The sequence below is a fragment of the Netta rufina genome (assembly GCF_964035555.1).
Source record: "Netta rufina genome assembly, chromosome: 2".
In the NCBI taxonomy this organism is placed as follows: domain Eukaryota; kingdom Metazoa; phylum Chordata; class Aves; order Anseriformes; family Anatidae; genus Netta; species Netta rufina.
The window spans coordinates 68,709,963-68,733,317 of NC_140124.1; the positions used below are offsets into that span (position 1 = coordinate 68,709,963).

At 37.4% G+C, this 23,355-nt stretch overlaps 1 protein-coding gene across 1 annotated transcript; it reads left to right on the forward strand.

The window, feature by feature from the left end:
* The first annotated feature begins 1,092 nt into the window (after positions 1-1,092).
* BLOC1S5 (biogenesis of lysosomal organelles complex 1 subunit 5) lies at positions 1,093-15,562 on the forward strand. Its single transcript, XM_084306955.1, has 5 exons — positions 1,093-1,262; positions 1,825-1,907; positions 3,098-3,227; positions 7,100-7,158; positions 13,471-15,562. Exons 1-5 carry the CDS (start codon positions 1,112-1,114, stop codon positions 13,648-13,650), a joined length of 603 nt encoding a protein of 200 aa, XP_084163081.1. The 5' UTR covers positions 1,093-1,111; the 3' UTR covers positions 13,651-15,562.
* Positions 15,563-23,355: the final 7,793 nt, after the last annotated feature.

The following is a 23,355-nucleotide window of genomic DNA, read 5'->3' on the forward strand; positions in this document are numbered from 1 at the left end:
ACGTATGTGAGACCACCGGGGGATCAGGCCCAGCCAGCATGCGTTCATGAAAGGCACGTACTGCCTGACCAACCTCATCTCCTTCTATGACCAGGTGACCTGCCTGGGGGATGAGGGAAAGCCTGTTGACATAGTCTACCTAGACTTCAGCAAGGCCTTTGACACGGTCTCCCGCAGCATTCTCCTGGAGAAGCTGGCAGCCCATGGTTTGGACAGGTACACTCTGCTGGGTTAAAAACCGGCTGAACAGCCGGGTGCAGAGAGTGGTGGTGAATGGGGTGAAATCCAGCTGGTGACCTGTCACCAGGGGTGTTCCCCAGGGGCCAGTGTTGGGACCCATCCTCCTTAATATCTTTATTGGATGAGGGAATGGAGTGCACCCTCAGTTAGTTTGCAGATGATACCAAGTTCGGGGGAAGTATCGACCTGCCACAGGGTAAGAAGGCCCTGCAGAGGGACCTGGACAGGATAGGTTGATGGGCAGAAAAATAAAGTAAGTATAGATGCAATTAACACTATAGGTGCAATGACCTAAGGATATTGGATCATGCTATTGGAAAGAAACATGCTGTTCTAAAAGTTATTGTGTATATATAGTACAAAACAGAAAGGATAACAAGAAAAATTGTGGTTAATATATTGTAAAGTTAATAACTTGTAAGGGTGGGAAGTATACAGAACATTTCCTGATGGGTAAAAGGAACACGAAGGGACTTTAAGTCATTTTTTTCTTTGTTTACGAAGTAGACTACTTGTCTTAATTTTCATAAACCACGACTAATGATTTTTCGGAAGCAAACTGATTTATGTGAATTCGGGCCTCATCTATTAAAACTAGCAACTGCACCTTGTGGTGGTGGTGGGTTGTTTTCGTTTGATTGGTGTTTGTTTTTTTAATTATTTTTATTTGTATTTTTTATTTAGTTTCCGGAACAGCGCGGGGTGCCAGAGGAGAGCAGGACTGCCTAGGAGATTCGCCCCCCCCCCCCACCAGGCGCCCCCCTTCGGCCCGGCCCGGCAGCTGCATCCTGGGGCAGGCCCCGCGGTTGCCATGGCAACGGCGGCGGGCGCACGGTGATGGCGTCACGGGGAGGCCGCGGCGCCGGGCGCCATGAGCAGGGCAGGCCCCGCGTCCCCCGGCCGGAGCGGGGCGGCCCTGCCCTTGCCCCTGGCCCTGCCCTTACCCCTGCCCCTGGCCCTGCCCGGCGATAGGAAGCGGGAGGCGCTGTCTGCCGGGGCCCTGCTTCAGCCTATCATCAAGGGTAGGCCCGCGGGGGTCGTGCGTTTCTCGCTGGGGAGTGGCTGGGGCTGTGGGGCAAATGCAGGATACACAAATATCGTAAATACTTGTGTTTGCGTGAGTGTGTTTCAAGTCCTTAGCCCTGGAACACAGCAGGCAGTGTGGCAGTATAGTGAGCTTTCCGGTTGTCCCTCACTGCAGGAGGCTCCCACATCTTAAGCTGTGAATTTCTGTTGAACTGCAGCCTTAAGTTCTTCTGTGTATCAGTTCTTTACTGTCGTTAACAGTCAGATCTGGAAGCCATGTGCTGAGGAGGAGGTTGAAAACAGGGTGACAGGAGGCAGAGGGGAAAGTTCACAGCGAGGTGTCTGTGGCACCTGCTCTGTTGATGCATTGTATTTTATTTAAGTCAGTGGTTTGCTGCATAAATAGGATAGCTAGCTAACAGCATTCTGCTGTTCTTTTGGTTTTGTATGTTTCTGGTGAGCATAAGTGCCCCGTGTATTTAAGTATGTTGTGCCAACATGTGTTGTGTAGCCAAGTATGGAACATGAGAGAAAAACTAACTTTTGTTAATCTTCTAGATGTCGGGGAAATCTATTCAAGACTGCTGGATCACAGACCAGTAATTCAGGGAGAAATACGATACTTTGTTAAAGAATTTGAAGTAAGTATTTGTGTTTTACTGAGACTTCATGCAGTTTTAGCATCTTTTTAGAGCTTTGAATGCATTTGTAATTTGCTTCAGAAAGATTTGGCATGCATTTCTTGCCCAGAATGATTACTGCACCTGTAGTATGTGTTTGCATCTTTGGTAAAGAATGATAAATTTAGGACTCCACTTAATACGTATGCCCTGTTCAAAACTTTTTATTTCCTTCAAAAGACTGGTAGGAATATCAACGGAGGGGAACGATGTAGTTCTGCTGTCTTAAATAAGTCTCTTAGGTTCAACAAAAATGCTGTTGGTATAGAATTGTGTCTGATAAAGGAACTGGCTTGTACTTCAGATGGATTCGGCTTGCACTTGTAATTGAATTTTGCTTTACTTACCTTCATGGAGCAAAAATTGATGTTTCTGGAAGAGAAAAGGATCACATTATGCTAAGTGAGAAAATCATTAAAAATTGAATGAATGTTGCCTGATTGTCTGAATAAAGCTAAAGTACTGAAGGTATAAAAGCTGTTCTAACATACATTTGCTTCGAAGCTTAATAGTGTCCACAAGATGGCAGCAAAACCTTAGAAAAGTAGTATCTTGTGTCAACAGGCTATTTGTAAGAATATATTCTTATTCTTAAAAAAATTGGGATTTAAAATCTTAAAATTAATCCTGAAAAAAATATGGTTATGCTTTAGACTTCTTGTCTGCAGAGATTTTTTTTTTTTTTTTAATAAATTACATTAATTTATTTTTTTCCTCAAGGTTGTAGCTAATATTTCAACCAGATCTAACTTCTCCCAGTACTGGTTTAGCAAAATAAGTATGTGAACTAGGCTCTCATCAGATGTGTGTTGTATATGTCTGAAAGTCTCAAAGAATAATTTTTCTTTGACCTTCCTGAATAGGATGCACAAAATACTTTTGTATGTCTTTTCATAGGAAGGGAATTTTGAAACCCAATTACAGAATCGTAACTAAATTCACTTATTTCTCTCACTGCAACTGATGTCTTGTTCTATTTTTTCCCACAAAACTTATTTTAACAATTGTGCTAAGTAAGCAGAGTAACACTTTAGTAAACAATGGTACAATTCTTGAGATAAAAGCCATTAGTTTATCACCTGGGAAACTCTCTTATTTTGGAAAGTGTAATTTCTTGTTATCCATTCATTGTCTTTAAATTCTTCTGGCAGGAAAAACGTGGCCTCCGAGAACTACGAGTACTTGAAAATCTAAAGAGCACTATCTTTGAAGCAAATGAAAACATTCTTCCCAAGTGTGAGCAGTCAATGCATGACAATCTGAATGAAGTACTCAAGAGATGTAAGCAAGTTGTTTCTTATTTCCCTTGTTGTGTCATTTTGAGGAATAATAAATAGTTTGGATTCCAAATATGATTTGTGGAAAGATTACCATCCTTAGGTAAATTTTCTACCACTTTCATACTTTGTTCTCATTTCTCTGAAAATTTAAAAAGAAAAAATAACAGGGACATTTTTTGCTATGTATTGGTCCCAGCCAACTAAGATTACATTAAAGTTTTTGGCTGACTTCAGTCAAAGCTATTTCAGGTCAAACTTACACTATTCACTTAAAACCAGGATGGTATTTGCTCCATGTTATCTAAAGCTTTAGACAGAATCTCAGGTTTATGGTGGGTTGGTTTTTTTTTTTTGGAAACATGCTGTGATGTGACCTTCGAGTTTCTTGATTTTTCCATGGGAAAGCATAATACTGGCTCCTCCCACAATTTAAAACAAATCTTGCTGGTATGTAGATATGAGATATGAAATGTGCTATTATCTTTAGTTGCAAATGTGGTAGTTGTAATAATTCTTGTATGCTAATCCTAGTTTCAAAGTTATAAGTATTTAATAAACTTTTTATTGCTTACATTTTTAGAAGGAAGTTTAAAATTTGTTGTAATAAAATTTCAGCATTTTTTTCTTGATCATTCAGCTTCTGAACAAGATACTCTAAGAGACTGTGGCCATAAAGCTTTAACTACCAAATTTATGCTGTTGAAAGTTATCAGTGTGGCTATTTCATTTTATGTGTAGCACTTTGTAAACGTTTAATTTCATATAGCTTACTTGTGCAGCATCTGGAATATGTAGAATAACAAGCGGTAATGATGCTATACACATAACAAGGTTGCAGGAAAATATTTCAAAGCTATCATTTAGTCATGTACATAAGGCATATGTTCTAATACCTTCAGAAAGGAATGAACTGTTGATATTACTCCCTGATTCTCCAATGTCTATCTGCACAATACATTGTTCATAGTAAGGAATGACAGATGGGAATATATGGAATCACAGATTTGTTGAAGTTGCAGGGGACCTCTGGAGGTCATTTTGTCCGACCTCCCTGCTCAAGTAGGTTGTTCAGAGCTGTGGCCAGCTGGGTTTTGCATATCTCTACAGATGGAGACTCCACAACCTCCCTGGGCAAGCTATTACAGTGTTCAACCACCCTTCCAGGAAAAAAGTGTTTTCTTGTGTTTTCTACAGAGAATCTCATGTGTTTCTACAGGGAAGATTCTGGCTTCCTCATCTTCATTCCCTACCATCAGATATTTATTCGCATTTATAAGATCTCCTCTGAAGATCTCCTCTGAGCCTCCTTTTCTTCAGGCTGGTCATTCCCAGCTCTTCCAGCCTGTTCTCAAGAGAGGTGCTTCAGTCTCTTAATCATCTTTTTGGCCCTGCATGAGACTTGCTCCAGTAAGTCTGTTCCTTCCTTGCTTTTCCTTGCTTGTCCAGAAGCAGACAGTAGCACACCACTGGCCTCACCAGTGCCAAGCAGGGGTGAAGGATCATCTCCCTTGCCCGGCTGGCAGTGCTTTTCCTAATGGAGTCCAGGATGTTGGCCCTCAGTGGGTGTTGGTGCCTGCTGTTATTCCAACACAGATGTAAGATTTGTCATTTTCCTTTGTGGAACTTTGTGATGCATCGTAGGCCAGTTCTTCAGCCTATTGAGGTCCCTCTGAATGGCAGCACAACCATACTGTCTATCAGCCACTCCTCCCAGTTGTGCATCATCTGCAAACCTGCTGCTGGTGCACTCTGCATCTTGGTCACTGATGGATATGAATGAGCCCTGTCTCATTCAGCACAGGGCTTGCATTTTCCCTAGTTTTCCTTTTTTCTGTTTATGTCCTTTTAGAATGCTATCTTGCGCTTCACAGCCTTGGCCTTCCTAACCATGTCCCCACAAGATCTATGCTCTTCTTGGGTCCCCTGCCTCTGGTTCCACTTCTTACACACTTCCTTTTTATGGCTGGATTCAGTTAGAAGCAACTTGCTCATCCATTCAAGCCTCCTGTTGCCTTTGTTTGATTTCCTGTATGTCAGGATGGACCTTTCTGGAGCATGGAGGAAGTGATCCTTGAAAATGAAGCTTTTGACTGGCTCCTGATCCATTCCAGGGCAGAGAGCTCTGCATTCTTGCTGCTCACTCATATAAGGGCAACCTCCCCTCCTCACCTTCCCAACTTGTCCTTCAAAAGAGCCCGTACCCACCCACTGTAGCACTCCAGTCACATCATGTACCTCTGATCCCAGTGAGGTGGTAGCCCTGTACACAGACTTCAAACTACTGTTTGTTCCTCATGCTATGTGCATTAGCATAGAGACATTTCCGAGAGCCTCCCAAGCCTGACATTATCCCCAGCACAGGCTTGAGAGCTTTCACTGTAAGGCTGTTGTGCAGACACTTCTTTAGGTGCCCACACTTGGAGTGTTTCCACTTCATCTCTGTTTTTGTGATTGCTGTGTCCCTTCTGTTATGATTGTCTCAGCCCCTTGGCTTGCCCACCCTGTTCCCAATTTCCTTATTTTTTTTAATGTATTTTTTTGAGGAATCACTTCATCTGCTGTCATTCCTAGTCCCAGGCTGTCCCTGACAGGTCTGCCGGCCTGTTGGCAGAGCTACTTCTGCCCTATTTAGTCATGTCAATCCTGTCTTTTCCAAGCAGCTGTTGAAACCTCAGGGCGGGTCTTACACTCCTAGAAACAAAACCCTGATGCCAGCATCAGCTGCATAACCAGCTGTTAACCCACAGGATCTGTTAAGTCTCCATCACCAGGAAGGTTTAGGATAACACGACCAGAATCCTCACGTCCTTGACCACTGTCCCCAGAGTCCTGTAGTCATTCTCCCTACTCTGGAGCTCACCCCTGCAGTATCACTGGTGTCTATGTGGAAGAGCAGCAGATGGGGAGCCCAAGGGACAGTTGTGCCTTTGTAGCCTTTTCACAACATCCTGAGTGTGAGCCACCGGGAAGCAGCAAACTTCCCTAGATGACAAATTAGATTGACAAGTGGGAGCCTCTGTTGCTTGCGGTAGGGAGTCTGCCACCGCTATCACTTGCTGCTTTATTGTAATGGGCCTGAGTGGCTCAGGCTTAGCCACCAGAGATGCTCCATTTCATGGCACTCCCTGCTCCTTTTCACCTGCAAGGGCAGTGAACCTATTTTGTAACGGCAAGCCCTTTTGGGGGCAGAAGCCTTCCAGCTGGTGTGAGAAGTCACGAGCTAATACAGTTTTAAGGTGATGATAAATGACTAATACATTTCTCATAACTAGGCTGTGTTAGTGAGAGAAGTGATTGTTTTGGAGAAATTAATTAATGCAGAATTAAATTAACTATTTAATGAGTTAGGGGGAAAAACTATGTAGAAATACAGTTTCTATTTCCATTGGCAAGTTCTCTTAGACTTAGTTTTAGGATAGAAGAGGCTGGCTCCAGCATAAAGATGTTATCAGTGCAGATTGTTTTTACTAAATTACTTCTTATATTTGGAGGGGAAAAACAAGAAACAAAGAACTTAAACATAATCCCTGGTCATCTGTTCCTACCTACTGACTTGTGAGTTTTTCTTTTGAGTTGCTGTTACACTCCAGCTTGTCAGCAACATTAAGGAATATGGGCACAAAAGGATTTGGCTGCCTTTCTCATTTTGGCTTCTAGAACACGCACAAGGGTTGAAGTCAGTGATATGCCTACGTATAGTTAGCAATATAATGCATTTTCTGCAAGCACTGACAAATCTTTTTTGCAGAGGTTAGTGACACAGTGTCATACAACATTTGATGAGCAACAGCCTTACGTGATTTAAATCCCTTTCAGGCAAAATTCTCTTTGATTTAGAACAGCAGACTGATCTACTGTGATTTGTTGTTTCAGTGCAAGCTTCCAACAATATGATCCACAGACTCCAAGAGAGGGAACATGAAGAAAGGAAGGTAAAGGATGAATGGATAGATTTTTATAATGTGAACTAAGCAAAAGTCTTACTTGCTTCTACAGCAAGTCTACCTGCCTTCAGTATAGCAAATCAAAAATGTACTTTTCTATATTTTATATACTTGCAGTAAAAGATTTGGAGTTATTTTTATGCTTATAAAGTGCATATTGCAGCAGCATATATGTTTTAGGACTGCAAGCTTAATGGATCACTAGTTCTTCCTACGATCTCCTGATGTGTGGAAACTATTTTTTATTTTATTTCCTTTGCTTTATTTTCCCTCCTTGCTGAGACTATAATATTTGTCACATATAGGGAAAGCTTAAATTAAAAAAATTATTTTCTGTGGAACAAAAAACACCTACTAACCTACCAGAATGGAAATGTAAATCTTTCCTAGTTAGCTGAGAACATTGAGCATATTATATGTATTGCTCCTTGAAAAGGAAGCATTTTTTTTTTCACTTGTGGATGGGTTATTTAATGAAGGGCTGTATTATAGGAACATGCGAATCATTGGAATCTTTTCAGTTGGCTACATTTCGCTCATTTGAAATACATGTGCTGTGAATCTAAAATTTGGAAAATTATACAAGAAATTAGTTTAATGTATTCCCATTAGTCCTTCATGATTGTATTTCAATGTTATCTTTTTATAAATAAAACTTTGCAAGTAATCATGCAGTAGTTGAGAAAAACAGAAGACATTTCTGTGGCCATCACACAAAATAGGCTGTGCATTGATTTATATAATTCAATAGTCATGTTTTTCTTTCCTTTTTGTAATCAGTGAAGATGGGCAGTCCAGTTGCAGTTGAATACCAATACTGTGTGAATAGCACACTACTGAACCCTGACAAAGTTTGCTTGTGCCCAACACAAGTGTAGATATTGGGAGAGGGCTGAAGTAGGAAATTCTTCTTATAGTTCTACTGTCTGAAGTAGAACTTTAATGAAAAAAAATATATTATAAAATGAACTCATTTAATAAGAACAGTAACTATTTATTTTTTTTAGAATATTTGCCCTATGTTTCCATTCAGAAAATTTATAATGCACTAGAGCGTGCTAAAAGCTATTCAGAATTTGTAATGTTTCTTTTTAAGCTTGTATAGTAAGACTTTTTGGCTTTGAAACTTTCCAAATGTGAATAGTAGCAGGTAGATATGTTTTTCTGAATTACAGATACAAGCTGTCACAGCAGTTCAGCCACTCAAGGAGAAATATTTTTTACATACTTTTCTTTCCGAAATCATATGTTTTGGAAAAGAAAAGAAAAGAAAAACAAAAAAAGACATTGACATTATTGGTTTGGTTGTTTTGGGTAAGATATGGTGTCAAGTGATTTGTGTTACATCCCTCAGTGAAATGAATTCCATTTCTGCTGAACGGAATGAATTTGAAAATTATTTGCTTTATCAGCTTTTTTCTTTTTTTTTTCAGTTTCTTTCTGTTATTGGTATCAGCCAAGTAACAAAAGGGAAATTGTGTAAAATAACTTGTGATTACAGGATTGTCATTGGAAGAAGCATTTGAGGAATCTCGTCTCATTGATTTTTTATTTTTTTTTTTGTAAAAAAGTTTCACTCATTTTATTTGAAAGATTGCAGGCTTATACTGGAAGCTGCCTAATGCTTCCTGTTCTAACTTTACCTTTCGTTGCTTGTAACACGAACTAGTATGGTAAGAAAGCTAGTCTGTGCCTCAAAGCCTCAAAAGATGTGGCATTTGGCTTGATTTTTTGTTTGTTTTAAATTTCAGCAAAAATAACCTGAGTAATACTAAAAACAATGCTACTGAAAAAAAAATCTGTTTTTACAAATGTTAGTTTTTGTATAATCATTGACTGTAAAAAAAAAAAAAAAAAAAAAAAAGATAATAAATAAAACCAACTTGGGTGATTCAGTACAGTATACAAGAAATCATTACCATCTTTCAAACTGAAGTAGTATACAATATTTATTAAAAATGGTTTTATAATCATTTTCATTTTTTCAAAAAAATGCCTTATTTAAATTTATCTTTAAGATAGTTGGGTTAGTTTTGCAAAGTTATGAGTTTAAAAATACAGAAAATAACACTGAATCATTGCTCTTCATGAAAGAATAATTTGATTTTTTAGATATATTTATATATATGTTCAATAGGATGAAGAATGTTTTCTCATGCAATTGTACACACATTTTTGAACATTCAGGTGTTATTACCTTCTTCGTGACAGTAAAAACATTGATTTTATCAAATCAGAAGATAAGTATTTATTATTTCCACAAGTACTCTCTGGATTTTAGAAAAAAACATTCTACCTTCCTAAAATATGAATACCTACTTATCCAGAATGCATGCTTTATTTTGTGCTGTGTAGTAAAGCAGAAGTGCTTCCTAACTGAACATGAATATGCAAATGCCCCTGAGTCTCTTAATGCTCTATGTCAGTTAAGGGGTACAGCTACCGAAGTTCTTTGGATTTTTGTTGGATTTTGGATTATTGTTTAGACATTTGATGCGAGTCATTGATTTGATGAATTCAGATTTGTAAATACATGTAAGTATCTGTAGAAATGACGGTGTTACTCTCTTCAACCTACACGTTGATGCCTACGTTAATCAATTTGTAGATGCCTACAAAGGGCATCTATCAGTTCTTTATTCCTTTGAAACAACTGATATTAAAAAAGCACGTAAGAATAAGCAACTGTTCTAACGTTTGGAATAGTTATAGGCAGCATTTATCAAAAGCTTAATTATTCAGTATATCAGGAACTGGAAATAGGTTCCCGCCATCAGGTTTAATGCCATAACCAAAAAAAGTTTTCAGTTCTGTCTCCTCACTTGCCCAGTGAATACATCTGGTTAAGGAAACCGTAGAGACTGAACCTGGACTGTTCTGTTGCTCTGTGATATCGAGACTGTCTTGTGAGTTGGAGTATGTGAGTTAGATTCTGTAAGTAAAAAGATACTTTCTCAAACAATTCTAACATCTCAAAACAGACTGCTCTGCATGTGGCTGGGGTCTTTCCCACATGCATACAGATCACAGTTTTGTACGGATGATAATTCGCTAGAATGTATTTATTATCTTAGAAGTGAGATACTTATTTTTTTTTTCAAACCAACACCAGTAGCATGTTTGAGATTGCTTGGAATTCTGTTAAACGTTTGCTGAATGCAAAAATTCTGACAACATGCAGAAGTTGGAGGGTGAATTATTAACAATTATTTTAGTCGTGATAAATTTATTTTCTAACTTAAGAAAGAATTATTGGAATTATATATCAGTATCACTGATGTATGATATAAATCTCTAGAAAGCGATTATTCTTCTTACTGTTGTCATACTCAATACCAGCAAGGACAGGAGATGCCTAGAGCCTTATCTTTGTTTTATTTTATTATCTTTAGCAAGAGAACATATGTATTTCAAAGATTTTACCTCTTAAATGATGTTCACTGAAGTATTGTTCTTCTCTACATACAGAGAATTTAAATATTAATAGAATTAATTCTTCATAACTAGGGATCCTGAAGCTTGAGTAGATAGTGCCTATTTTTATTAATATTTAATATTTCTTCAGGTTTGAGTGGTTAGTCTTTGAGGAGTGAGACATGTAATACAAGGGCACTGGAAAGTTTCCTAAATAACGAACAGATGAAAAATAACCTGATTTTTTTTAATCTTAAAATGAAGATGCTATTTTCCCCACCTTTATGAAATTGCCCTGTAAAGTCATTTGCCAGGCACGTTATCAAAACATACATGTATTGTTTTCTGGAAAACAAACTTTCTACAAATCTAGAAGTATGGAAATTACAAATTGATATTATAAAATGCTCAACATTGTCTCTACAGATCACTGATTTACCTAATGGTGTTGAGTTTTGGAAACTGCTTTTTGAAACTGGCCTTTTGACTTAACCAGTATGCATCCATGCCAAGATACCTAAACATTTGCATTTTAAGGATTTTTCATATCTATCAATGGCACAGTTAATGAGAGATTATTTCATCCACCTTTATGGATCTCAATGCTTTCTAGCAGTGCTAGAGCTACAGTTACAGCTAGGGCACAATATTTTGTGCATGGTGTCTTCATTTCGTTAGTTTTTCCTCCTGTATGTTACAGTCAATTGAATAAAGCAGTGAAGTAAATAGCACTGGGTAAAAAGAGGATATGGTAAGAGTGGAGAATGTTGTAGAAAGAAAACAAAAACAGGGCCAATATGAAGGGAACTTGCAGAGCTACAATGTGAAAGTCATCTTGTGCCGAGAAACTTAATCTTTTAGTGTCTTGCTTATATGCTGGAGTTAGGTGTTAGTGTCCTTTGTGGGAGCTTGGGTCCACAAGAGGCTGTTACTGGTGTTCTGAGCAAGAAGAGGCTGTACCACAGTAGCAGCTGCTACAAGACAGCAGTGAATGCTTGGATGATGGAAGCTGTGTAGTGCCTTAGCTTCAGAGACAATGTCTGTTGCAGTTTGGATCTTGGAATATGGGTGTAGGAAAAATCTGTCCTTGGTCACAATTTCTCTCTTTCATTCTTCTCTGATGTCTAACAAGATTGCAGTGCCAACTGAAGCTTTCACACAGCTGTGGCATTCATAGGTCTCTCCTGTACAGATTCTTTACTTTCTAGTAAGAAGCAAACTTACACTGCAGAATATACATCATTTGTAAAGACTGTACCCAAAGACACCCATCTGTTAGCAATTGCATTTGGTTGCACAGTTAGTTTTGATAAACTGAACTTAGTTGTTTCATACTCTTGAAATCTCTTCAGTTGTTTTGCCTGGTAAATCATTTTATATCCTTAGGTAGAAGTGGTGCTGTGGAACTTAAAAATAATAAGCAGAAGAATAAAAGTTTCATGTTCCTTGCAAACTATTTATTTTTTTCCAGAGCGTGGTTTTGTCAAGAGTGTAGTTCAAGTAGGCTCTGTGTGATCCTGTCAGTAAGTGTGTAATACATTGGCAGTTTCAAAAAATAAAGCGTGCTAGTGGAACTGGTAGTACACACTAGTATATTTTGTTAGTAGGTGGTATCTGTGGCAGACAAAACAGAAGTTGGCGTAATACCGTTATAATGTATATGAAATGCTGTGTATTTAACCTAAAATGTATGATCTTGGAGAGCAGTGCATAGAACGTGTTGAAGACTGTAGAAATGGGTTTTCATTGCATGTAGTTGACAAAAATGTCAGATGTCTATTGAAGCCTATAGCAGTATTTATTCCTGCACAGAAGTGCTATACATAGAAAACAAACATTCCTGATACACAAAAAAGAAGAAAATAAGGAAGATGAATCCTTTCTTTTGCTGGAAGACAGAGCAAATGTAAGAGCAACTGTCTAAATTTATTGTGACTCAAGCGTAAGGAAGCCAGACTATTAATATTGCATGCAAAAAGTCTGCAGAAGTACATCTATATTGGATGCGTGTTTGATCTCTCTAGATAGCTGGATTTTTTCTCTTCTCTAAGACAAGAGAGTGAAAGGAATCAAGCTTACCAGAAGCCAAGCAGAATGAAATTCTGAGGGAGAAAATAATTTGTTTATAAAGGAAAACATTAGTCACAATGAGAGAGAGCTGGCTAGAGCAGAAAAACCAACTGCCAGTTTGAGAACATTGTATATTTATGTTGTTATATTGTATTTTGCTCTTCTTTTGTTAGAGGATTTTTTTTTATCAATACTTTCTTTGATCTGATGGCTATACTGAACCTCATCGTTGTGGTATAACAGAAGTGTGGTGTGCTTCTAGTTTTAAAAATGTATTCAGGAATGTGAAAAATGCTTTTGTTTCAACAAATGAGAATGGAGTGGTGAGGGAATGTCCATTCTTACTGATTTTTATTTTTTTTCTATAATGAAGGGGCTAAATACCACGCTTCCAAGATAAGAAATTCATCTTTAAAATGAAGTCTTTGTGAGATAATCCAGGTTTATATCAGATGCTTACAGGGCTTCTAACTTTGTCTGTAGTCAAAGGAGGAATTAATGCAACAAGTATAATCTTTTTAGAGACCAACAGAATTGGACTAGTAATTCTGAAGTGTCTGTTTATTTAGTTAATTTTCACCAGGCTGCAGAAAAGGTACTGTTGCTGATGCTATCGTTAAAAGTATCAAACATTTAACCATTTCTTTTGCATTTACTGTGTTTTACGATTTTCATTTTCCTTTATTTGTATTTATTTTGTTTGTTACTTTCATTTCTACTGAAGTAAAATCCCAGTTTCTCTGATGAATTAAGTTTAGATTTCATGGCTATTTCTATCTAGAAATGATTGCTAAATCTTCCCATTTTTCTCTTCAGCTTCAGGCTGACAAGGTAATGGCTGATGAAGAGAATCGCATAGCCCAGTGGGAGTCGTTCATGAAAGAACAACAGAATAAACAAGCAGAGGTGGATGAAGAGCACAGAAAAGCTATGGAGCGCCTCAAAGAGCAGTATTCTGAGATGGAGAAGGAACTGGCCAAATACGTTTCTTTTTAAGAGCTTTTTTTTAGTAGTGCTGGTTTTATGCCATTACTCAATTGCTTCTGACTTAAATTGAGATTCTTTTGGAAAGGTGAAACAAGTAAGATAAAAGAAGAATCTCCTCTACGTATTTGGTATGGGAAGAAAAGTTTTGCATACTTTCAACTTAAGTGCCTATCTTTGTTCAGGGCAAGTGGAATGCCAGTATTTCTTAGTTTCTTGGAAGGTAGAATTGGAAATGACATTGTGACTACATCGGCTCAGGGAGTTGCAAATTGGAATTCTCTTCCATTTGCAGAGCGTATCATATCTTTTGGGGAAATAGAGCTTAATGTAACATTAACCATCCCAGTGTGCAACCACTGCCCTTTTCCAAGAAAGAGTAGGTGTAATAGTCTCCATCCATAGTTAGCTGAGAATTCACCGGGAAATCTGTAAATCCTTTTCTGTAGATTTCAGGAAAACAAACTTATTTTACAGAATAGACTTCGAAACTTCAGTGATGAGAGGTCTCAGCAAAGCTGTAAATCCAGTTAAAACTCCAACTTCTGATCCCTATGGTCAGTATTACGAAGTAAAATTGAGATTTAAATGTTTTTTTCCTAATATAGAAATAGTGAGTTTTGTCAAGAACCACTTTCCTCTCCTTGTAAATATCTCAGAACTCTCTTTTTAAGCTTTCCTGTTCTACACAAAGTTAAAACAAGCTCAAGAGTAATCATGAGAAGCATATTGGTCTTGTACTAGCTACAAAGCTAATTCAAGTATCTACCTTAAATATATGACATGCTGTTGGTTTACTTAAGATAAACTTATCAGAACTTTATAAACCAGCTGAGGAAACTTTTGTTTCTTTTTCAGTCTGACAAATGATCACATTAGTGGTAAAACGCTTGTAGTACTGATTTTTTTTTCTTACTAACCATTACTCATATGGAGTATGTGAAGCTCCTGTATTGCTTTCCTTTATTTAAAACTTTTATTTAACAGCAGTGTAACTGAAGAAGTTAACATAATCAGTTCATTAACCAAGCAAAATGAGACATAGTACCTTAATGAAATCTGCTGCAAGCTAACCGGTAATACAGGAAATATGTTTCCATAATTTAACTGGCGTCCAATATATAGAATGGAAACAGGTAAAAATAAACAGAATTTACCCTTTACCTGTATGGCAATGGTAGTGTGGTGACAATGGTTGCTTGTGTAAATTTATGGCTTGGTGTCAAGGCTCCATTCCTGGCAGCATGTTGATAGTGTGATTAAAGTTAGTAGAAGAGATGGAATAAGTATTTGAGATTTCTTTCAGTAACACTGAATTCCTGCCAGGTTGCTCTGCCTGCTACTGTAGGCCTGACAGCTTCATCAATCATCATCATGCATCTGGACTGAAAAAGAGAACTTGCCGACACTGGGGCATGCTGGAATGTTGTTAATTCTCTGTTGTGGATGGAAAAAACATAGATGTCTCACGGGTATCCCACACATTAAAAACAGGGAAGCTTCATTTTTAACAACCCCTGTCTGAACAGAAGGTGACCTCTGTTATATTTCTCAGCTTATGCACCCACTTATGAATGTCATAACTAAGCTCAGTATTCAACTTAGAAGTTCTTGCCTGTCTTTATAATTGGATGTGGAATGACTTTGTTTTAAGGGAAAACTCAAAAAGGCTTCTGTCTTACCAGATTCTTTTAATGTATATGTGCTCAAAGCTCAAATACCTTTATAACAAAATGCATCTAACAGTATACTGAATTAATTTTATTTTTGCACTGATCATTTTTATTAAGACTTCAATACCTAATTAACTGCACTGGAACTGTACATTTTAGTACTTTTTTCAATTTGAGAACTGTTAAGCAATGATACACTTGTTGCAAGTTGGGTATCCACTGAAAAATAAAAAGGTATTTCCAAAAACTTCTGTATTGTGTGCTGTGGATTCTTTGAAAAGCTTCTAAATATTAACATTGAAAATGTGTTCCTCTTTTAGAGTCTCACAGAAATTTTTATGCTGAAGATCGTTTGAAAACACTTTTCTTTGCCTATTGGCAAACTTTTATTTGTTGCAGGACTACCCAAAGACCATCTGATGCTATGTTATTTTATTCAGTATTTATTCAGTAATTTTCATTTTTATATGATATGCTTTAGTTTTTGATTTAACTGGAAATCCATAAATTGTCTAATTGTCTTTGAAGGCACTTTCCAACATTCCAACACTTAAAGCATTTTTTCTCTTCAAATGCTAAAAAAAAAAAAAAAAAAAGGTCAAAACTTATCATGTCTGATTGTCTCAAAACAGAACATACCTGACAGATACAATTCTTATCTTCATCGGTATTCTAGCAAGGTGATACTATGGGCTGTCTGGGCACAACCGTGTTCCACAGAGAGATTTTGTAATATTAAAATACTTACTCAGTAGCTTCTACCATTTGGGAAGAACAGAAAAAAGGAATACTTTCAAAGTTGTTTTATGTCATTGGTACATGAAGAAAGTGTTTTAGCTTATACTTGCAATGTTTACATGATTGATTTAATCCCTGTTAAACTCGATCAAAGTTTGCACTGGATTCTGATAGGAGCTGCAATAGGTTCTTAACATTTAAGTAAACCTGAAGTTAGTTCTTGGGATGATTTATATTCAATGAATGCCTATCACATATTTTAATGTTAGGAAGAAAGGGAGAAAGATTTATTTGCTCCTAGCCAGCTTTTTTGCTAACAGCAGGTAACACTTTTTATAGACTAATTCCATAATTACAGCTGGAGTATTGCATCTTCTGACAGTTTATGGCTTGTTAAATCTTTCCTTGAAAACTGTGTTTTCTCAGTAGACCAATTAAATTGCAAATAAATTGAATAATAAACCAGTAAATTAATTCATATATAGTTCACTCATGAGTTGAAAAGCTTTCCAAGTCTCAAGTCTATGGATTTTGATTTACAAATATTTCCCAGTAGGTGTCAGTACAAGCTTGTCAAGGAAGGTTAGACATCCTGTCATTGTATGAAGTAGATAATGTAAATATTTGTCCTCAGTTGCAGGTCAGTATTTTGTGTAAATATGAGATTTTTAGTGGATGAAAGCACACATTTTTAAATTAAACAAGCAAACAGAAAAGCACTGCTTAGCAGTATTCTCCTCCATTACGCCTTAAAAGGTTTAAAACAGATCACTCTTAAAATGATTTTGGAACCTGCTTTGGCAGGGGGGTTGGACCCAATGATCTTTTGAGGTCCCTTCCAACCCCTAGAATTCTGTGATTCTGATCTGAACAGTGCTGTCAGCAATACATATGCATCCTAACTAAGATTTGTTAGAAATTAAGTTAGACTGTGTCAGAGATGAAAACCTTCAAGAGTTGCAAGCTTATACTGCTGTCCAATGTAGTGGACGTGATTTTCTGAAGTGGATTGAGACAAAACTTTATGCTTAGTGATAGGGATTGTGTCCCTGCTTTAAATAATAATAATAATACCACTAATAATAATAATAAAAGGGGGATGGGGAGTAGTAAACTGCTACAAAAATGTGAACAAAATCATCTATCATACCACATACTTTTAAACATGCCAATTACTTTAATTGTTTAAAATTAAATGAACTTCTCAAAGTAACAAGGACACTAGTGTTTTTCTAGTTTATGCTGTTTGTTAAATCCAGTATAATTTGTAGAAAGATGCAGTAGTGGCTGTTGTAGTAGAATTTGAATGAGGAACATAAATACATTTCATAAATAGTTTAGCAGTAAGACTATTCAGAAATTCCAAATAACAGACCTGTAAAAGAGAAGGGAAATGTCAAAAAGGCTTAAAATCTGTTTTAGCACAACTAACAAAGGGAGCTTTATAGAAGACTTATTTCAACCCACAGAAATATGGTGCTCTATGTATATGTAACTTCTAATTCTAAAAAGCGTACAGAATTACATACTTTTGCAGTTTTATACATGACAGTTTTATATTTAGTGAGAAAAGCAGAAAGAAACTTATTCAAGATAATGGTGAGCATGTTTGTTCCTCCACTGCTGTTGTAAAGTTTTGTGTTACTCAAAATGTCATCTTGCTTTCTCAAACCTTCACTAAATCTGTGTGAATTAAATGGGCACACAGGTATCTGTGTTATTTGTCTGAAACAGGACCTTCTCGTGCAGGAAGAGAAGTAGAAGAGAGCAGCCACGGTACACTTTTATGTTCTTGTATTCTGGTGACGTTATTCTGCATTTGGAATAATTAGGAGTATTGTAGAGGTATTCACTTAGGTTTCAGTTTACCTTTTGAAATGCTTTATCAGGACGAAATCTGCACTTTTAGATTTTATTTAATGTAATTTTATAGACAGTGAAGAAAAAGCTGACATTTTCAGTATGCTCTTTCAAGACAATTGCACTGAAGAATGGATAATACTGCATTTTAAAACTGACACCAATGTAATTTTAAGTAAAACTTTACTTTTCATTCTTCTCCCCTAATGACTGGGTCTATACAGGGAGAGACCTGCAACTGAGTATCATTAATGGTTTTTGTTTGTTTGTTTGTTTTTGGTTTGGTTTAGTTACTATTTTTAACAGAAATTGTATTTAACACAGGATTTTGGGGTGGTCATGTGTGGAGGAGACAAGAGTTGGACTCAGGGATCCTTGTGGGTCCCTTCCAAAGTAGGATATTCTATGACTCTAATGTAATGGAATTTGGTAAAAACTGAAGCGCTATATTATGACCTTGCTTGTTACTCGTTACTATCATTCTGAGACAGATGCAATCTATAAATTTATCTATAGCATTTCATAGCTTATAGACTCTATATTCTGTAATCTGAAGAAAAACTTCAGTTGTTGCGCTGCAGGACCTGGAAAAGCATTTTTACTTTTCTTTGAGTTAATTACAAAATAAATTTGCAAGCTTGCTTTGCAATGCTTATAGGATGGTAAAACATGAGTGCTCTCCCAAACAAAAGCATGCAAAAGAGCCTCTTGCCGCAGTGTGTGTTCTAGAACATGCTCTGTGATTTTCAGTAGCTTTAGCTTCTGAAAAATTAGTTCCGGATTGCTTGAGGTCATAGGAAGCTCTTTATGAGTGGACCCAAGTTTGTCCTTTCCAGATGTTTTTAGCCCTCATTAAAGAAATTCCGGTTCCTGAAAATCCCCTCTCCAGATGGCTTTAAATGTGTTCCAATATTTACTATGTCACCTAGAAAGCTTCTAAGCTGAATTACATAAATAGGAAATACTGCGCCTTGCTCCAATGTACTGATCTGAAAGAGTTCTAAATGTAATTTAGAAAATTGAATATTTTCTCAACAACGTTAAAAATCATAAAATAGAATTACCATAGTACACCTGGTTACCAGTATGGTTTTTAAAACCTTTAATTATTGCCTGGAATCCTAAGGAGGAATTTTCCTTTAAACTATCAAAACCCAAATGATTCAAAAAATTATTCGGAATAAACATCCCCCAATACTTCGCAACACAAACTTTCCAAAGTTTTGTGGAAAAGTTTCCTGTAATCAAGAAGCACTCAGAGGCAGTAGGACTTTAACATTTGTGTCCTGAGCAAGCACTCATAGTATTAGGCAAATGTGTTAAATTTATCGTCTAGGATGCTCTGAGCATAGAAACTGGTGCAGAGAGCCAGCGTAGCACAGATGAGTTTTGGTTCATTTTGTGTGTGGAAGGCCTTTTTTCATATCCATATATCTAGGAGAAATGAGCACAAGCACAGGCTGCTGTTTTTCACTGTAAAAATTTGTATATGGGGGTACTGGGGAGTACACAAGATGGGAAAAAGAAGTATTGTGTTTTCAAATTAATGCAAATGTGCATATCAAAAACATGCAACTGTGACTTGCGGGTGGTGCTGCAAATGTACTTTAAGACAGCCATGAACAGATAGAACTGTATGTAATAGGGCCACTTTATTATTGGCTTGCTGTTTCTTGGCTGGATGCTGAAGTAGGGAGGAAAGGGATAATGCACCACGTTGCCATCATTATGGTGGTTGGTATTTTTCACTGAGGTTGCTGTCACCATCACCAAAGGGTCACAAAATGCAAAATCTTCCTTCAGTTTGTTTTTGGAGGAATCAAGTCCCAGAGAAATGTGTCATGGTCAAAGCAGAGCATGAAAAGTCAAAGTAGCCAAAAGTATGCTGTCCCTTTGTCCTTTGCAGTCTCTCCTAAATAAGAAATAGTGGTTCCCTCTTTACACTTTCTTGAGGCCCAGTTTTACTATTATCAAAAGTTAAATTGCATCTCAAAAGCTGTGTTGGATTTTTGCCATGGTCCTCAGTCAAAACCAAGTAAGATGCTCAGCATTAGCCTGAGCTGTTACAAGTTTCAGTGCTGACTGTGTTTTCCCTGTCAACACAGAACTGGACTAAGACCACATAACTCTGCAAGGAGGTTATCCAGCAGCTATTGTATTAGTGCTACTGTAGGTCATTGCCTCAGTATGCTCCCTTTGAAATGGCTGCCATAAAGAGAAACTTTAGCTGAAAACTATTTCCAAATAATTTTCACACGGTAAGGAATTATTTTTCATATATGATGTGATTTCCACGTGCACAGTCCTTGTGCTTTCAAGTTCCCAGGCTAGTTTGTCCCACAGAATCCAATAAAAAAGTGTAATATCTCCCTAGGGCCTTTTCTGGTCATGTTTGATATCACTTAACATAATGAGCTTTTTACTCCCACATCATAAAGGGTTTTGTTTTAGATTTCTTTTCTTTTTCAACAAAAAGTGTTGCTTACATCCCTTCTAAAGAATGCTCTTAGTTATGTGAAATGTGGACAAGTTGTCTGGGCCAACCTCTTATCTGCACCAGATTCAAACAGTCTGGTTTGGTACAGTGGCTTAGACTGCATGTTTTTGTTGTGTTTTGTTTCTTTTAAAAATATATATGTATGTGTCTTGTTAAAAAACATTGCTGCCCCCGTCTAGGAACAATGCAACACTCACATCATTTCCTGAAAGAATAGAGTTGGAAGGCAATTATCTACTCACCAAACAGGCTAAAACAACAGTTCCTGATATTCTTCTCAAATATTTCAACTTCCCAGGAATCCGGAAAAAATAATTCCATGAGACGGTGTTATGAATGAAGGTATGACATTCCAGTTTCCTTCGCTTGGAATCAGACATCCAGAGGTAATAAATTACCGTGCACTTGGCACAGCTGGGAGTGGGGTCTGGCGGTGGCAAATTGTTTTTCTGCAGAGCAGGAACAATGAAGTGCTTTTACATCCTTCTTTGTTGGGTGACAGGCATGGTTTCTTTCTTAATGGGCTTTCAGCAGCAACTGCATGAATTACATGTCGAAGAAGCAGGAACCTGACAGCAAAGCACCCCAAAACAAATTTGTTTAGAGATAGGAAACTATAATGAAGTTGTTGTTGTTGTTGTTTTATGTTTGTTTGTTTTTTTCTTGCCAATTTACCTCTGTGAAATATAAGCCAGTAACATAGCTTCTGAACTGCAATTTAGCAGGAAAATAAATTGAAAAGATAAGTAGTGAAAAAGCACCTTCACCTCTCTTGCTTCTCAATGAAAACAATTATTACTGACATTATATTGGTTTCTTTTCTGACAGTCAGAAATGACTAGTTATATCTGCTGTCTGTATTTATTGTTCGCATTTTTTTGGTCAGTGTAAGGGAAAGAAAAGAAAATATACTTAAGAGCATTCAGATATTGCTTTTGCAGATTCTTTATCATATGTAATTTTCAGCTTAATCATTACTTAATTCACTTTTGAGTGGTTTTTATGTCTGACTGTAAATTTGAATTGTATGGTAGGAAATATATGGGCTTATAGGAAAGTGAAATGCTGCTCGTGGCAAAAGATGTTTTTGATCTTTGGAGAGCTCACTTTAAGTATTTATTTAACACATGAAAGATAGTTCAGAATAAACTGTATCTTTTGATCCATTTTAGCAAGGTAGCACAGGGAACCCTGCACTATTAAGTTCAGCTTACATCTGCAAAATAGTAGGAAGAAAATGGCAACACAGAGCACATCAAAATCAAATACCATTAAACTAATGGCACCCGTTCTAATTTTTGCTTCTGGGTGAAGTTTAAAGAAAGTGGTTGTAAGTCAGAAATATGGAAATTATATTTTATTGATTTAGAAAGGAGATGGTTCTTATTAATGAGAAGATGCAAGTCATATAGCTTTTCTAGATGTTTTTCTTCTGTTACTTGTGTGAAAGTCCATAACCAAGTAGTTCCTACCACCTTCTGGGGTAGCTATGTAAGCACCAGCAGCATGGTAGCAGAAGTCCTGCTGGTTAGCTCTGTACTTAGCATCTTCAACTCAATTCAGCATTTACAACAGAACACTTGGCCAGAAAGATCTACCTGTAAAGCGCAGCTAGTAGGACTATCTAAATGCCACAGGAGGCTTACTAGTTTTGTGGTAGTACACTGAATTTTATATCAACCAAAAAATAATAAATCTTAAACTTAGTGTACCATTTCTTTTCCCACCTGCCAGCCCTGAATGCGTAAACAGGGATATATGAAGGTGTAGTACCTATTTTTGTCTTGTTTTCTATACTCAGCCACAGTGAGTAGGCTGTATACCTCCTCAATAGTTTCCAGAGCTGTATTGGTGGAATACGACTGGCTTTGACCATGTTCTTTTCAAATGGCCTCATAGTTACAACTTATGACAGGATTTAACCTTGCTGTAGGACTCTGTGGTCTGCTTCTCACAGGTACTGTCCCTTTGGCTTCATTTTAGCTCCTTGCTGAGCTGGCAATGTAAAGGTTACAGGAGGAGTTAAAGGTAGTAAACTATTTCTATTGCCAAAACACATTCAGTGGCCATTAAGCTGGTAACAGATGCTTAACTGAAAGGTCAGATAATTTACAATGTGGAACATGATTTCAGTTACCACCTTTAACAATTACAAGTACATATTTCACCTACATAATTTCTCTGCATGTGCATGGGCTCATGCAATTAGGCATGCACAAAGCTAAAGCTCAGGCTGAGAATCAGAGCCTCACTCTATTACAGAATCATAAAGAAGAAAGAGGAAAAAACAGACCTAGAATGTTGGGTAAATAACACCTATTTTGATACTTTGCTAAGGCTTTTGATCAGAAGGAATTGAACTTAGTGGTAGATAGCTAAAGATTAGATCAGATGACTCAAGTGTTAACCTGCTTGAAAATAAGTGTATTGTGGGATACATGGTTCGGAAACCACAGGCAATCTTCTTTTTCCTTCCTCCCTTCCTCCCTTCCTCCCTTTCTGCCTTCCTTCCTTCCTTCCTTCCTTCCTTCCTTCCTTCCTTCCTTCCTTCCTTCCTTCCTTCCTTCCTTCCTTCCTTCCTTCCTTCCTTCCTTCCTTCCTTCCTTCCTTCCTTCCTTCCTTCCTTCCTTCCTTCCTTCCTTCCCTCCTTCCCTCCTTCCCTCTTTCCCTCCTTCCCTCCTTCCCTCCTTCCCTCCTTCCCTCCTTCCCTCCTTCCCTCCTTCCCTCCTTCCCTCTTTCTCTTCTTTCTCTTTTCTTTTTAATTGTGAAAGTTATTAGAGGAGAATGGAATTTATTATGTGTTGAGGATATTTTAATGTCAGTGGAAATCAGAATTTTCACCTTTTCTTCCACAAAACAAACAAACAAACAAACAAACAAACAAACAAAGGAGTGAAGAAACCTCAACATTTATTTTCTGTAATATTGAACAGAAAAGAAAAGGTGTTG